Below are 17,248 nucleotides of genomic sequence, written 5' to 3'. Positions count from 1 at the left end.
CAATGTTTAGGTGTTAGATATGTAAACACACAATTAGGTGGTATGTATGTAAATGCCCCTTAATCAATTGGATTGATGGACGGTTGCATCAAATGAGTGCAATCCTTAGTTGAAATTGAAGTTTGATGTGAAATAAATGATAGGTGTATTCATTATCAACATAAGTATGTACATATATGTTATAGTTCTTAATGAGCGATACTGAAAAGTAAGGTTGCAAATCATCGGATAAATAGTAAAATTTTGTTTCTAAAGGTTCCATTCAAGGGCTTATCACCTGAACTATGTGAAATGTTTGGCCCATGATTACCCTCCTTTGCACTCCTAACCCTGGCCGACTTCTTCTCATGGCACAAGAATTTTAATAATCCTTTGATTTGTGTCATGCAGTCTTCTATCTAAGTTCTCTATCATGCTTGTTTAGCTTTATTATATTGTAGTTTGCCTTGTTGCAATTCTTACCTCCTCTGCTGTAGTAGCTTTGATTTGTGAGGAGGTTATTTAGCTAAATCATTATGTTTCTTGTACAAGAATCAAATTTCCTGAATTTTATATTGGTTTAAGAATAATAATATTCCAAGTAAAGTATTTCCTTTTGTTTCAAATACTTCAAAGCTTAATTGTGTTATGCAGAGTGCCCTGAGCCGGCAAAGGTTTGTTCGTGAAGTCTCGGTCCAATATAATCTCTGCAATGAACCATGGTAAAAATTGTTTATGACATTCTTAATTTTCTCATATAAGTTGTTCAAATTTTTCCCACATTTAGTTATCAATCTAATCATCGCTATGCTTTCAGCATTCATGGCTAATTGACTATTTTTCTCCTTCATAATAAGGCTCTTATCAGCAATTTAAAGATAATTTTCGTCTGGACAGGATATTCATCTCTTGATTACTAACATTCGGAATCTTAGAGTTAAAATGTAAAATATTTCTTGTTTATCTCTTGATAACTAACATTCAGAATCGTAGAGTTAAAATGTAAAATATTTTTTGTCGTAGGATATCTGCATTACAAATATTGGGACATTTACATACATACCACATAATTCTTATGTATTACATATTTAACACCTAAAGCATGCAAATTTACATTGATAGCACCTTAGTGCTTAAAATTATGCAAACAAAGGTGTATTTAACTTCATATAAAAGTTTAGCTGTGATATATGTAAATTAGTAAGAATTGTGTGCTGTGTATGGAAATGCCTCTCGAGTGTTTTGTTGAGCTGACTTCAAGATCTGTGCTTATTAGGATTGCCTAAAGTTAAGACATCTGAATTTGATTTGAAGGCAGTCCACACATGGTTTTACAATAATAGCTTCAAGAAAACCAATGTTATAATTTGATTTGATTCGAATTTCAGGAATCTTAACCCTATATTTGGTAGATTTGTTTGAAGAGTATTGGTTAAATTTAGGATAGTCTTTGCGTTTATATAATAGCTAAATTTGACTTTTGTAGCTTACAGCACTTATGAGTTTCTCAAGCTCAAGGTTTGTAGTCTTGATTTGTGGATTTCTTGAATGGGAGTCTTGTGAACCATATATTGAATTCAGTCCTAAGGTGTGCCCTACAACCTCAACTTGTAGATGAAGCAGCATGTAGGTTGTGTTTTGATTGCACGTATAATTTGAATTTGGTTTGATTCTTGATATGAGTTTGATGTGAGGATGGGATTAATAACGTAGCTTTGATGGAAGCCTAAGGTGTTTGATTGGCATTTGGAACCTTGGGAATTTTGAGTTAGCCCTATGATAATAGTGGCAGATACTACCTTAATTTTAAGGAATCCTAATTTGTTTGAATTGCTTTTATATTTTGATATTTGAAAGAGTTGGATTATTTTTGGGACTAGGCATCCTGATCTTAAAGTAGCCTAGAAGATCAAGACCCATAATCTCAAGGTTTCTGTGGCTCGAGTGCACATTTTTTATTTTAGTTATGCTTATTAATGAATTTTCTCTCACATCATCTCATACATGTGATGTGTGGAAGTTGACTAATTTGGATTCTTCTTAATGAAATAATGTTTTCTAAGTGGATAGTTTTGGTTTGAAAATTACAGCAATGTCAAGCATTTATGGTCCCAATGATTTTTTTGTTGATTTATCATTTGCTTAACCTTTAGAGTTAAATGAATTTATGCATTCATACAATTAATTCTTTTTGTTAAGCCATAGTTTGGGATCTTGAATTTTGTTAAAGAAGTATAAATAATCTCAAAATTTATATCAAAGAATTATTTTTTTCCCTTAATTTTGATTTTCGAGTCATAAAGAAAATTGATTAAATTGAATAAAAAGACCATCAGACACGATAAAACGACAAGATGTATTTAGCTGTTGCCATTAATTCATTGTGCTTGACATGTGCACTTTGTCCAGATTCACATTTACTTGGAAATTCTTGATGCACAACCTACTAGCAATACCCATCAAATGACTAACTACTTGATAGAGGTACCTATTAAGTATATAATAAATTATAATCGCTATTCAACAATGCTTCAAATCTCAATTCATATAGAACCTATATTGTTGCATCTACATTATCTCCTACTTATAAATAGTGTTAAATCAAGAGCTAGGCACTTGATTATGCAACTCTAGATAAACTTCATAGAAATTCTAAAATTTAATTTTCTCTCTCTCTCTCTCTCTCTCTCTTTTTTCTTTCAAATCAATGCATTGCATCTTAGTTTGATTTTCTATTTGTTTATGAGGATTTAGCCAAGTTCTTTGAAATGATCTATGGCTCACTCTATTCGATTGCTCTGTCTCTCTCTCTTGCCACATCTCTCGATCAGTATTTGTAGTCTCAAGTAAGGTCCATACAACGAACTTGGATCCAATATTCTCTTAATTGCGTTGAGCATGAAAGATGGTTATGACGTGGGAATCACATTGGTTATCATGAGCAAACCTCTCAGAGTGAGAAGAATGTGAATAATGTACATTATACAAGCTTTAGAAAATAGAAGTTTTAGTACTTCTCTCTTGGTGCTCCTCATTTCCTCTACCTCATCAAAAATTCATCATATCACTCAGATACCACTAACATATTACAGTTGGTCGGGACCTCTTCATGTCATTTGAGCAAGAAAACTCCTACCTCTCGAAGGAGAGCCTTGTAGTAACTTTGCACTTATGACTGGCAAAACTTTTTGCTTAGTCAATCGAAACTTTCTCAATTTATTTTGTTGAGGAGTGGTCCCTTTAAAGGACAAGATGCTAATCTTTAGTTCTTTTAAGAGGTTTTGTCTTGCGAAGGATGGTGCTCGCTTCGATTTGACTATATCTCTCTTTACTGCCTGTGATGCTATGAAGTCTTGCCTACTCGCCACGACCTTTGAGTCTACAATATCTCTCTTTGCTCTAATACATTCCTCAGAAACTTGGAGTGTGTCTTTGATAAACAATATGTATACTTCGAATTAATCTTTTTATTTTTGAATAGTAGTGAGTTTTTTGGCATTAGTTGGAAGGTTGTGGAAGCACTCTTAATTAACCTTGGAGAATACAAGCATACTCATGTTCAAGTAGCACATTGATCATGTAAGCGTAAAAAAATTTGGTCTACACTAATGTTAACACAGACTTGCTTGTCTTTTCTATTCCATTTGAAAATGTCTTGGCTGCTCATGTCATTTCTATACAAGCCCATATGCCTCTGTGAGGATGTTAGATTCATTGTACATTACAAAATTTAGCGCCTTTTCACTTGAGCTTGATTAGAATAAAAAGGTAAACAAGGAGAAGAAAGGATGATAATCCTAGAAAGAATTATATCATGCGGGCTCCTAAAATTTTGTGCTCCAGACTCTCACGTTTGCTATTGAGAGTTTTTTATATTTGTTTCAGTTCAAGTTTTCAGAAGACGGATTGGATTGCAGATAAGACGTTACTCAGAGTTCTCACTCTTTTTTTGCATGGACTTTTCTAATATGGGGTTTGAGGCTTCTCATTGGCGCAAGCGCTAATAACTAATTGCTACTCCTGATAACAGTAGAACACTTTCGATTAGGGCTAGTCATTTAGTGTTGAATATTTAACGTATATTAGTAGCAGATTTAGGATTTTAGATTGATCAATTTTATTTCTTTGCGCTTAAAATGGATGGTGGGGGAAATGATGTTGAACCTACTCAAAATCCCATGTGATCTACTTGGTCGGAGGAGATAGTCGACCAAACTTGCTTGAATGACCTTTGTCAGCAACTAAGTTGTGTCATTAAAGGGTTCCTTGTATATTTGGGTGGAATTTTATCTAAGGGGATAAATTTTAGTCGATCTCAACTAACACAAGGTTTTGTGTCAATCAATTGTACTCTTATGGTCATAACTCAAAAGGTATGAAGTGTTTGGGGAATATATGTGACATGATCGTGATCGCATTATAATGATGTCATTTAGCAACAATCACTCGGTCAGAGGGATCTAGTTATAACCGTTATTTTTTGTGCAGCCTTTGGGCCAAATCACATGGACAGAAGACTTAGGCCACATTCTTACTGGTATGAAATTGTTTTGAGTGTAACTATGATAATATATTAGGTATTATATTCACTCTTTGTGAGTTGTAGTTAATCAAAATTTTCACTCCTGATAAACTATTGTGGAGTATGAATAAGATTTACTTTAAGTATTTTAAGTGATTTATATTAACTTGAATATTTCTATTGGCTATTTTGAAACATTGATTTCCCCGTTAAAATCTTGTATCAACTCGACCATCATCGGGGATTAGATATTCGAAAATAGTTATTTTTTAATTTATTTGAACAACACTTGAACATATATAGAGTGATAGTCTTGTCAACTCCGGTCTTTATGAGAAGGATGATTAAACTAGGTGATTTATATTTGCAAATCTTATATCTTTGATTTGGACATTATTAAAACTTACTAGACTCGTTGACTCCAATTCTTAAGAGGAGGATCAAAACTAATTGAGTCAAACTTATTTGTAGTTTGATTATCTTGAATTTGACTTTTTAACCTATGAGGGTACTTAATTTTAAAATAATCAATTTATTTTTTGGATGAACTTTACATGCTTATCAGAGTAAGTGAACATTTAACTTAACTTGTGCAACATTCTCATACCGTTTAAATTTAAATACTTATTTAATTTGGTAGAGCACATGTAGGTGAATTAACATTGATTTTAATTTTGCCCACTTAGCATTCACTGACTTCGTGATCAAATGTTTAGTATGTTGGTATCTTTGAACTATGAATTTAATATGAACTTTATATCAAATGTTTAGTATGTTGGCATCTTTGAACTATTGAATCTAATATGGAACTTAGTTTTTATAAACATCTTAAAATGTTTATAGCATAAGAGTATTCACCTCATCATTCATATAAGTCTTAAAAGCGCTCGCACAAATTTTTTTATTTAAATATTGCATTTGAATCAAGAAATAGCTTTGAAGTTTATATACCTTGCATTCATTTAGAACTTGGAGTGTTTGCAAGAATATTGTGAATTTAGATTATACAATTTCATTTTTGGGCTTTAAAAGAAATTGTCTTTTGTTCACTAGCAAGTGATGTTGCAAATTTGGTGGTGAGTTTTAAAATTTTAAGAGCTTCTTCATGTTTGAAATATGTTTTTAACCCCAAAAAGCCTAAATTTTAACTTTAAAAGCCAAATTTAAATTATTTTTAAACCCCAAGAGCTTAAATTTAAAAACCCAAATTTAAATTATTTTTAAGCCCCAAGAGCCTAAGTGTAAAAGTCTAAGTTCAAATTATTTTTAAGCCCTAAGAGCCTATATTTGAATTTAAAAAACCCCATTTCAAAATATTTTTCAAGTTAACATGATTCACATTTTAGATGATTTTGTAAGTTCACATATTCCAAAACTTTTAGTTATTTGCAATTCAAAGTCACCCGAAAATTTGATAGTCTCTCGGGGTCTACTCCCATCATGGGGCATTGGGTGACTGATAGTCTGATCGCTTGTCTTAAAAGACTCATTGGTCAGTATCACGTCACCCTTCATTGAAGACTCTTCTAACTTACTCGAGGCTTTCACCAACCCTTCATTTTATTTATTTTTGGAGCATTGGGGTGCCAATCAGCTTTCCCAAATGTCTGGATCCTCTTCGTTGTAAACCCCCTCCCCCAGCGAGATGGATAAAAATGAATGTCGGTGGGGTTTTGCATTCATCTTGTTCGACTGGCATTGGGGTCATCCTTTGGGAAAATATGGGGGAGCTTCTTCTAACCAAGGGGCTACAACTTCTTTTGGGATATTGCCCAAGTGAAAAATTGGCGGTGTTGTCACTCCCGAAGCTTATTGCGGATTGGATGATTGAAGGCAAAGATATCATCATTGAAAGTGACAATTCTAATGGCATCAATTATTTTTGGAAGCATCATGGATATAAGGCAATGCCAACTTTCTCTCCCCGACAATCCAAATTTGGGCTTTTCGTTCAGATTCAAAGAAGTCATTTTTCAACACACCTTCAGGAGTAATAGCAGAGTTGCTCGTATTTCTGCCAAGATGGCCATGGATAGGAATTTTGTTTTTTGATACATTAGTGATCTTGATCCTTTTTTTTTTTGCAAAAGGATAAGGCCCATTTGTAAATGACTAGGAGGCATTATTTTGTGTTTTTTTTTGTAACACTTGTTTTTCTTTAATGCCATATGTGATATTCAAGAAAGACAAAATAAATTTCATAACCCACCGGTTTTAAGAGACGTGTTGGGCCTTCAACGTTCTTGCAAAAGATCAAATCACAAGCATGCATTTTTCTAAATAGGCACTCAATGTTTCTTCAACGGTACTTAATTCTCTGGATATGTGCTCGCGTTTTCCAAGAGGAGTAATTAAAAATTCCCTTTTTTATAAAAATATTTCCAAATGAGTACACAATTTTCCTTGATGGCACTTCATTCTCTGGACAGGTATTCAAGATTCCTTGAATGAATATTTTAAAAAAAAGTTCCCTTGCCCCATTTTTATACCTTTTTTCGAGCAAGATTGGCTGCCACGACAGTGGTGTCAGCAAAAATAAAAACACAATCGACTTTCTCTCTTTGTTGTATTTATATAATAACAACAACAACAACAAAAACAAGCTTTTATCCCACTAAGTGGGGTCGGCTAAATAAAAATGTATTATTGCTAAAGTTAAAATGCATCAACCGAGAATCGAACCCAGGTTTGTACCGTGGAATTATACTATTCTACCACTAGACCACTGGTGCTTGATTTTATGAATCCTCTTGCTCCTTTGCGTCCTAATGAATGTCATATTTTTATTTAATTATAATAAATTAAGATCCTTTTTTTTTACAGTATGCCCAAGCCTTTCTAGGTCTACCTCAGCCTTTCTTAACATAAGTTGAATATAAAACATCTACTCTCCTACCCGGATTATCAGACGGTCGGCATTTAATGTGACCAAACCATCTAAGTAGGGAAATAAAGGCTCGGTTTGAGTAGAAGTGGCTTGGGTGGTTGTAAGTTAAATTGAAAAATAATTTGGGAATTTTAGTTAACTGGACAACAACAAAGGAAGAAGCATGAATTTGAATACGAGTTGGGGCTTTCTTTCGGTTTAGTTTTGCTCTCAAGCTCGAACAAGCATTGTAGGGAGTTTCAAACAAGAAACATAAGGAGTTTTAGGCGTTGAAGCTTCGTACTTGACCGAAAGAACGGGGAGTGAGGAAGAGACGCTACACATGGAAAACACAAAGGAAAGGAGCGAAGCAGGGAGGCAAACGAGCGTTAAGGCTTTGTTAGGCTGATCTTGCGAAATTAAGGACGGAGGATTGCACCTTGCAGAAGTCAAAGGGGTTGTGATTTTTGGAGTGTGAGAAGTTCGAAGTGATTACAGTTCGGTTTTTGGTATGGGCAAAAGAAGCTTCATGGGGTGATCGGGGTGGAATAGTGAGGAAAAGATGGAAGTTTTGGCCGTTTTTTGTACACTTCGATCCTGTCATGTGCTACCAAAAAAATGAATGGAACTTTGTATGTGCATGGGTTACGAACGATGAAGAAGACGAGTGAGAAGAGCTGAGTCGTGAGATTCGTGCATGACGGGAGACGAGGGCAGGCAAGGGCTTATGCGAACGTCTAGAACACGAAGGATGAATAGGAATAGAGTATTGTGAATAGGAAAATGAGGGAGTTATGGGGGTAAAACATGCGAATGAGGGATGGTTTTATTTTGCGGTTCGAACACAAAAGAATAGAGGAATTTCATGCAAACATTTATAACCTTCGAGTAAGCGGAATTAGGTATACGGGAAATAAGCTGGCTTGCCAGGAAGCTCAAATTTAATCATAACATTATTAAGTTTAATCAAACCTCAACATATCTTTGGATCTTTAAATAGAAACAGCCATTTCTTTTTGTTGACACTTTCTTTCTTGACTTCTTCGATTTTTAGGTAAATAATGTGTTCTCAGTGAAACCAAGAACATTAGCGACTTATCAATTTCACCGTTAACCTAATAGCCAAAAAAATTGGGGAAAAGAATAGTTCAAAAAGAGAAGTTGGTGGTGGGTGTGGGTGTGGGTGTGCACGTGCAGCATGACTTACCAGGAATGTGAATTTTCTTAATCAATTGGAGGAGGCTAAATTCCACACCAGTTGAGTTGACTCGATAAATGACTTAAAAATCCAACTTCTGGTTCTAAGTGCACAACTAGATAGAAAGGCTTTTCCCACTCAATATCACTCAACCTTCATTGTCATCTTCGACAACTTCTCCTAAAAATTGAAATAAAAGTTCCGTAATTCCTAATATATATTTGTATATTCAGTTGCAAGTATTTTAAGTATCGTGTTGTAATGAGTGATTTTTTTTAATTTTATGGCTTTCATTTGAAAATTATAGTCTGAACTTTATAGCCGTTTTCTTGACCATTTAGGAAATTTATTGCACAAAAAGCCTCATTTACGCTGGCTGGTATCATAGACATTTGTTTCTCTTAATTCTATGTAAAAAAACATTAGAGGTCCAGTATTTAAATCATTAACTGTTACTAATGAAGGTTGGACATGTCATAAACATAATCAGACTATAAAATAGAAATTATAGGAGAACAAACCAACTCATTTACTTGAAATAATTATCTTAGGCTATGTAAGCCTTATATGCTCAATAGTATAATTGGGATGTCATCTTATTGTCATTGTTTCAATTTCTGAAAGACCATTTTTTATTCTTGCATGAAAACCTTTTTCTTTGCAAGTTCCTAGCATGGGTTTCTTGTGCTTCTATTGAGAAAATAGTTTTTTTTTTCTCCTGACAGAAAATGTTACTTTTAAAATAAATATGCCTCATCCAAATGGTCATTTGACTCTTCTCCAAATGCTAATTACTTCAGGATCAAATACAGTGTTAGCATTGTTGCCGATAGGGGAATGAGAAAGCCTCTTTACACATCAGCGAGACTGAAGAAAGGAGAGGTGCTGTACTTGGAAACACAATTTAACAGGTATGAAAATTGTTTAAATTGTGCGCAGCATAGATAGGGTGATTATTTATTGATTGAATTTGTCGCTCATTCCAACCTCCATTAATTTTTTCAAAGGGTTTATTAGATGCTTTATCAATATTTTACCGAATCAATTTCTATATCAGGTGTTGTAACCAAGTTTTTGCTAATTTTTTGGCAAATGTGACACCAATCAGGATGAATGAAATTATATTGTATATGAGAAAATTTTGCTCTTAAGTAACTGTTGAAATTGTTAATTAGCTCTCTGTTGGATGTTATGCTAGCTTTTTGTTAGCTACAATTTTCTTTCAAGAAAAATGTTAAAATGATCTTCTGACTCTTTACAAGCTCGTTTTAGTCTCAAACTTTATAAAAGTGTCAATTTCTAGGACTCTTTTAATATTGGTTGAAATAGTCTCTAGTGAGGACTATTTTAGCCCCCATTAAAATAGTCTGCGAACTAATTTAGCACTTTTATAAACTCTGGGACTAAAATGACCCCATGTAAATATTTTGGGGACTATTTTGACACTTTACTCATTTTTTTCTTTGTATTGCCGAAATATTCTTTTTGAGCATTTCATAGCTTTGAATTTTAAGTTTTCTGTTTTGCATTGTTGGTCTTAGCTTTGAGTTCTACCATGTGCACATTTTGTCGGTCTTTGTAAGATTTGTGTGATTGGTTTCCATCCCTGGATTTGACTTGTAAACTTCTGCCGCTTATTCATTATCTTACTCAACTCAGGTACTTCTTCCTTTGGGTAGCATTAGTTTGATAATAAGGCAAAATGGTACCTTTTTCTTTTTTATTTAAAATCTTTTTAGGAAAAGTACAATAGTTTTAGGGTTTTATATTTACTTTAGATTTCCTCAGCACCTTAAATGACAAAATGCAGTTATCTGCAGTTAGCTTGTGCTCATCTGTGTGCCATTGGAATATCTTCAAAAGCATGCATATTTTCTGCATCAAGTAGGAAACTAGAAAAATAAATTAAGCGGCATTTATATACATTGCCACAATTCTATTGTATTTACATATCTCACGCCTAGGCTTTCATATTTAGACACATGGCACTCAAATCTTTAACATCACATCAAAATTATATCACTTTTACCTCTTTTTAAAACTGAAATATGCCTTTTCATGCATACATTTAAAGCACCAAGTGCTTTGTATGTAAATATAAAAGTTTAGGTGTAAAATATGTAAATGCATAAGAATTGATATGCTACGTAAGTAAATTTTTATAAATAAATGAGTAGGGAACTAGAAAGATATGCCCTGATGTGACCAGTGAATCTGCATTTTCAATAAAGTAAAATAATGAAGTTATTGAATATGACAAACTATATCCTTCATATTAACAATATTCTTTGCTATGTTTTCAAGTTGTTTGTTTTTCGTTTGTTTGTTTCCGTCGCAGGTATGAGCTCTGCTTCAATGGGGAGAAGGCCTGCCTTAACAACGCATCCGCATCATTACAAACTCGAGAATTTCACGAAAAGCATCAGTGTCACAACTCACCTGTTCAAGCATGTGATTGGAATGAAATTGATGGAAAAAATATAGTAGACATGTTTCGTTGGTCGCGTTGTAAAAAAGCTCTTCCTGAAAACATGATGCGGTCCATTGGCATCCCATTACCCACCGAGTATCTTGTTGTAAGACTACTTATTTTACATGTCATTACTTATTTAGCATCTTGTGGTATTTCTTATTATTTGAAGGTTTTTCTTTTTTATAAATCAAATGTAGTTATAATGTAGATATATGCAAAATCTTAAGTGCTCCAACTTTTTGAGGTGAGCTATGCCTATTTGGAGTGTAGATTGTGTGGTCATGTAGATTTTACTTTTCTGCATTTTATTGAGGAAGTGTACATGAAGATAAACCAAGTGAGCTCGGCTAAGGTCGATGTTAAGTGAGCAATACTCAAATATTGTCTATGAGCATAAATGTAAAAAGTGAAGTGTGGTTGTTAGATATGTAAATACATAAGAATTGGGTGGTTTGTATGTAAATGCCCTTTTTTAAAATTTTTTAGAGCCTTTTTGAGTTTGCAGATAAATATGCCTCCTTGCTAATAAACAATGGGGATTGGGCCATATACACATTGTCAATTAAGTGTGCTGGAGGGAGGCATTGTTGACTAGTTGGTGAAGACTAATTTTTATTGATGACGATGTTGAGAATAAGGCTAAGTGTGGCATGTTTCCCTATGGGGTTGAATGTGTGTTAGTATTCTATGTTGGGGCATTGTTGAAAGCCCTTAGCAAGGAGGCATGTTTTGAACATTTTAATATTAGCCCATCATAGAGGCGTTTAGTGTAAACAATCAATTTACAACCAATAAGATTTTGTGATGAATTGAATGAAATTGAATCCAACTTGCCTGTGCTGCTTAGACATGAAGCTCTTTGGACATGGATTGATGCCACTGTAGATCTTTGTTGTTTTGGGTTTTTGTCAAGGTCAATTTTTTGTTTGAAGGTGAGCTTGGAGCGATAGTTTATCAATGGTTTTGAAGACGCTAGTTTTCTCATGATAGCTTTTCTATGGGTATTGGAAGGTGTATCAGAAGGTAGAATTGGGTTTGATGTGAGGAGCTAGTGTTATTTTTGGGTCTTGCTAATTAGATGTTGGGAACGAGTTTATTGGTGTTAAGGCCATGATTAGATGGGTTTTTTTTTAGTTATGGAGTTTGGCTTAACTGGTGGAGTGGTTCAATTAAATGGTTAATGATAGTTGGTAGCTTTTTGTGAACAAATTGTGGTTTGCACAATTTATTGGTGGTTAATGGTTGGTTGCAATGGAGTCGATTTCCAATGAATTTCGAGTTTGGTAATGGCAGGGAGGGAGTCAATGATAGTGTCAAGTGTGGCGATACAAGGATGAAGAACACAATTGAATATGATTAATCTAGGACTCGATCGACTTTGTTGTAGGAGGAACTTTGAAACCAAACATAATGACATATTGTGTGTGACAGGATCACGATAGATATTTGCACTTTGATTAAAGAATATTCTAGAAGGATGGGATGGAGTGGGGTTAATTTTATGAGATTTATAAGGTTGTAGCCAAGGCTAGTGTAGATGCCGAAAATCCAGAAGTTATTGGTAATTGAGAAGGTAATCAAACAGACATTCAATTGATTTGATAGGTGGTTGCAACTTGCAAGAAAGTCATGATCCAATATGGGAAGTGATTCATGGGAGAGCAAGGAGGGATCAATCTCAATAAAATGATGGTGACAACATTCAGAACAACATTGTGTTTAGGGGTGATCAGAAGTGTAACGAGTTGGTAAATTTTATTTGTACTAGTTGATGAAAATGAGGGAAGACAACAAGAAATCATATTTTCTTTTGATGGGATAAAGCTGTATGTTTTTGGTGAAATAGTCTGCATATATTGCATGGTTTTGAATTCATCAGAAATTACTAGAGAATTGCATATATCATTAAATTTAATTCTAGGTTGGGACGTAGACACAATATTAAAAATGAGAAAGTGAGTTCATGAATTTTCGTTGAAGTACAATTATTACAATAAGGACATAGATAATGATGTTTAGGGTTTAGGGTTTAGGGTTTAGGGTTTAGGGTTTAGGGTTGGAGTTTGCCTTGTTGAAGAGACGATTGGCATGTAGGACAACATTTAGCTGTCCGGCTTTGAACATAAAAAAATTGATAGTATCGAAGGCATGGGATGGTGGGAGGCGTGCCTACAGCTTTGATGGTGTTGTGAGGTGGCATGAGTTTCAAGATCGTACAAAGGATTTGGTATAGGAAGTATAGGGAGCCGAAGTTTTGAAGTCTAAACTAACATTTTGGGTTGGCCATGTTGGTTTTAGTTGGGTTGTTCCTGATCAGAGTTGGGTAGTCTCCTCTTATTCGTGACTGTAATAGAGCCAAAGATGATCAAATTTTCATGTAGCTCATCAAAATATAGGTTTAGTTGAAGTACTTAAATTGCCATGACTATAATTTATCTTTTCAACAATGTATTTCATTTTCATGAGTTTACCTATGATGGCAAGTTCATCGACTTCGATCATGATTTCCATAATGAATTTAAAAGTGCTAAACTAGAGCCTTTGGTGATGATTTCGAGATAATTTTTGAGTTGTAGATATCAACACACAACGGGGTTTGCATAAATCGTGGATAGAATTCTCCACACTTATTGAGATAACTAAATACGAGGAATGAAGGGAACTATACATGGTGCAACCAAATGATTCAATTGAGAATGTGTTGACCGTGTAGTATCCATTGATATGCTTTCATCAACAAAGTCAAAGAGACTTTGGATGACAACCATGAACTTGGATTTTGCCGTTAGCGATAATTGGCAGAGATTGTTTAAATGGTGCTGGGGTTGATATGTTGAATAAAGATCGATTATGGAGGGATATATAGATGTAGTGATGTTTGTGAGAATAGATCGTGTTTCGTTCTTGCTAAAAGAGTTTTTTGATGTTGTAGGAATAATTGTTGTGGAGATCAATTTTGAAGGAAAAATTGGTCGGGGATGGGACAAGCTTCTTCGCAAGAAGGGTTGGTGGCTCGCGCGAGGGCAGCTAAGTGGGAGGGAGCGATTTTGGATCAACACTTCGATACTATAATGAATATGAATTTGAGAGAATAATAACAATTTTATTTTCATTGATTGGGTAACCAACTATTGCAAGTTTTGCTCCTTCAAATCATGCACATTGTATGAATGATTGCAATACTTAACATACATTGATAGTGTTCATTATACTTACTAATTCCAACTACTTTCTAGAAGTAAATGCAATATATTGGAAACTCAATGGAATTCCAAATAATTGCAAGAATTAAATATAATAATTTATTTCTTATCATACTCTTTTGTCATTCCTTTGATGCATGATTGAGATTAATGTAGGTGGATTCTTTTGAGCTTTTGATGTTATGGGTGATTTACATACATGCCACACAATTCTTATGTATTTACATATCTATCACCTAAAATTTGATGTATGTATATTCACAACACTTTGGTTTCATAAACCCATGCAAAGTAAAAAAGATGTATTTTATTTTTAAAAGTTAATCATAGCGGTGCTTGCGATGCTATGCTTATAAATATGAAAGTTTAGGTGTTAAATATGTAAATAAATAAAAATGGTGTGGTATTTATGTAAATCCTGCTTTATTTATTTATTATGTTGAATATTTTTGGGTTCTTTGTAGGTAATGGAAGAGAACTTGGAGTGGGAAGACATCCAATGGTCGCAGGCTGCTGTTTGGATAGCTGGAAAGGAATACAATCTTGCTCGGGTTCAATTTCTCTCACCCAAATGATCATACCGAATTTTCATTTGCATTTATTTTTTTTATTTTTATTTTTTGTACATACAATTACCCCAAATTATAGCACAACATGATATGAATATAATTTTGGTTTTATATATTTAATTATCATAGCTTATATCTGCAATGAGCATTTGGGGGCTGGGTAAAGGAAAATAGAAAGGGATAATTGCATAAGGACCACTCAAAATATTGAAATTTATAAATTAATCACCCATGTGATTTTTTTGAGCTGTCGATTCTGTGTATTTATGCGTGTCACGATCAAACTATTGAGAAATTGATGAAACATGAAAATATGGGTTGAGTTTTTACCATGAATTTTGATGTTTGAGGGAGAAATTGAAAATCGGATGAAATAGGGTGGTTGATTTGGAAATAGCAAGTTTTGGGTGGTCTAAATGTAATTGCACAAATATATATATATATATATTGATTTACATGTCTAACTCGTGTCATATTTATATTTAAATATAACACTTTCGGTGTTAAAATTTATGCATGAAAGTGTGAATTTTATTTTTCTTAAAAAAAAGATGGTTATAGTGATATTCTTAATGTAATGTCCAAAATTTAAGTGGCATATATTTAAATATGAAAGTTTGGATGTTAGATATTTAAGTATATGAGAATTGTGTGGTATGTATGTAAATGCTTTTTTTATTTTTATTTTTTTTATTTTTTTTAGTTTATGGATGAAAGCGGTAGAGGGGTAAATTTAAATTTTATTCACCTGTATCTAGGGGTGTAAACAAACCGAATACGATCGAGCTCAGGATCAGCTCGTGTTCGGCTTGTTTATATTTCGAGCTAAAAAAGTGTATTCGTGTTCGGCTTGTTTGCTTAGCAAGTCGAAAACAAGTTGTTCACGAACAACCCTAATTACGTAGTCATAAGATATTAAAGATTGCGACATGATTTAAAAATTATTGTTTATATTAAAACATCAAATCTAAATCTATTTTTTTAATTAATACTTGTAATTGATTAGAAATCTTTGTAGCCTTGTAGTCCACCATTTTTTTTAAAAATACCACTCATTAATACATGTGCGTGTGAGGGGGTGGGTGGGTGTCGATGAGTAGTATTTTGAGTCGAACACTAACGAACAAATTTTTCTTTTTGTTCGGCTCATTAACTTAACGGACGAGCCGAACACTAGCTGTTCCCGAACAACTAACCGTTTTAACAGCCCTACCTTTAGCACGATTAATCATCATTAGAGGGATATTCTATCAAGTCTTACAACTGATTTAATCCTTATTAGATGGCATTATTTTGTCTCTTGGGCTCATCACAATTTTTGAATTTGCACAAAAACCCCTGTTAAAATGTGGAATTAGTTGGGAAATATTCTTAAGGATACGAAGAAAACTTATGATATTAAATTTTATTCAATAAAGATGAAAAAAAATGATTAAATTACTAATTATAGTCGTAAGGCAAAAATAGAAATTAAAAAATGCTTTATGAAACTATATAATATGAAATTAATGAAAAATTTTTATTTGTGCTGATTTTTATGCCATAAAATTAAGGAATGTTTTGTAAACCTGTTAATAAAATGGTGTAAAATATAAAATTTAGAACCTCTTAAATGTTATGATATAAACAAAGCCCAAAGTGATTGATAAAGGCTCAGCAGAGTAGTATGAAACTTCTCTAAAAAATTATATCTAAATTGAAGCTATTTTCAATTTTTATTTAGATAAACCAATGAAAAAAATATTCCGCATGCAAAAAAAACACTCAAATATAAGAGAAATATTTGCGTAAATAAGACATCTGCTGATGCTATTAGGGGGTTATATCAGCTTTATACCCCTGTAACATCCATGTAATTTACCTGTAACCTACTTGTAACTTCTAATAAATTTTGAGCTTCTATTTTCATATATTTCTAGGTTACATGTAGGTTACAGATGGTTACAGGAATGTTACAGAGGGTATAACGCGAATATAACCCTCTGAATAACCTCACTTACGTACGCAGCGCTGCATACGTCTTACATGCAGGATCTTACCTTTCAATTTTAATAAAATGATAAATTTTACTTCGTACATTTATATGACCAAAATCTTTCATATCACATCAAATAAACCATCATTTTAATTTTTGAAAAGTGAAATTCACATTTTCATGCACACACACACTAGTACGTATGTCAAAAAATTGAAATTCAAGTGTTATATATGTAAATACATAGGAATTGGATGGTATATATGTAAATATCCCCCTAAGATACAAATAGATGAAAAATTAGTACGTGCGGACACCGCAAGCAAAATTTGCGTGCATTGTCTGATCTGCACCGTCAAAAAATTTAGAATGGGCCCCATTCTAACAAAAAAAACAAAGAGGGATTTCAGTGGTCCAGATCGGACACTGCACACAAATTTGCATGTGATGTCCGTACGCAATA

At 33.5% G+C, this 17,248-nt stretch overlaps 1 protein-coding gene across 2 annotated transcripts in view; it reads left to right on the top strand.

Moving 5' to 3' along the window:
- The window catches only part of LOC110037049, a 50,500-nt gene extending 35,506 nt beyond the window's left edge, over positions 1 to 14,994 (top strand). Inside the window, exons 9-12 of one of the 2 annotated variants that reach the window (XM_020741612.1) lie at positions 634 to 701; positions 9,366 to 9,476; positions 10,904 to 11,141; positions 14,706 to 14,994. In XM_020741612.1, coding sequence (XP_020597271.1) covers positions 634 to 701; positions 9,366 to 9,476; positions 10,904 to 11,141; positions 14,706 to 14,816 — 528 coding nt within the window. In that variant the 3' untranslated portion in view covers positions 14,817 to 14,994. The remainder of the gene's footprint in view (positions 1 to 633; positions 702 to 9,365; positions 9,477 to 10,903; positions 11,142 to 14,705) is intronic. The other variant, XM_020741611.1, reaches the window with a different exon arrangement.
- The last annotated feature ends 2,254 nt before the right edge of the window (positions 14,995 to 17,248 follow it).

The sequence above is a fragment of the Phalaenopsis equestris genome, unplaced genomic scaffold (genome assembly GCF_001263595.1).
Source record: "Phalaenopsis equestris unplaced genomic scaffold, ASM126359v1 Scaffold214330, whole genome shotgun sequence".
In the NCBI taxonomy this organism is placed as follows: domain Eukaryota; kingdom Viridiplantae; phylum Streptophyta; class Magnoliopsida; order Asparagales; family Orchidaceae; genus Phalaenopsis; species Phalaenopsis equestris.
The sequence above is the reverse complement of the archived record's forward strand: the minus strand, read 5'-3'. Positions and strand labels throughout refer to the sequence as shown.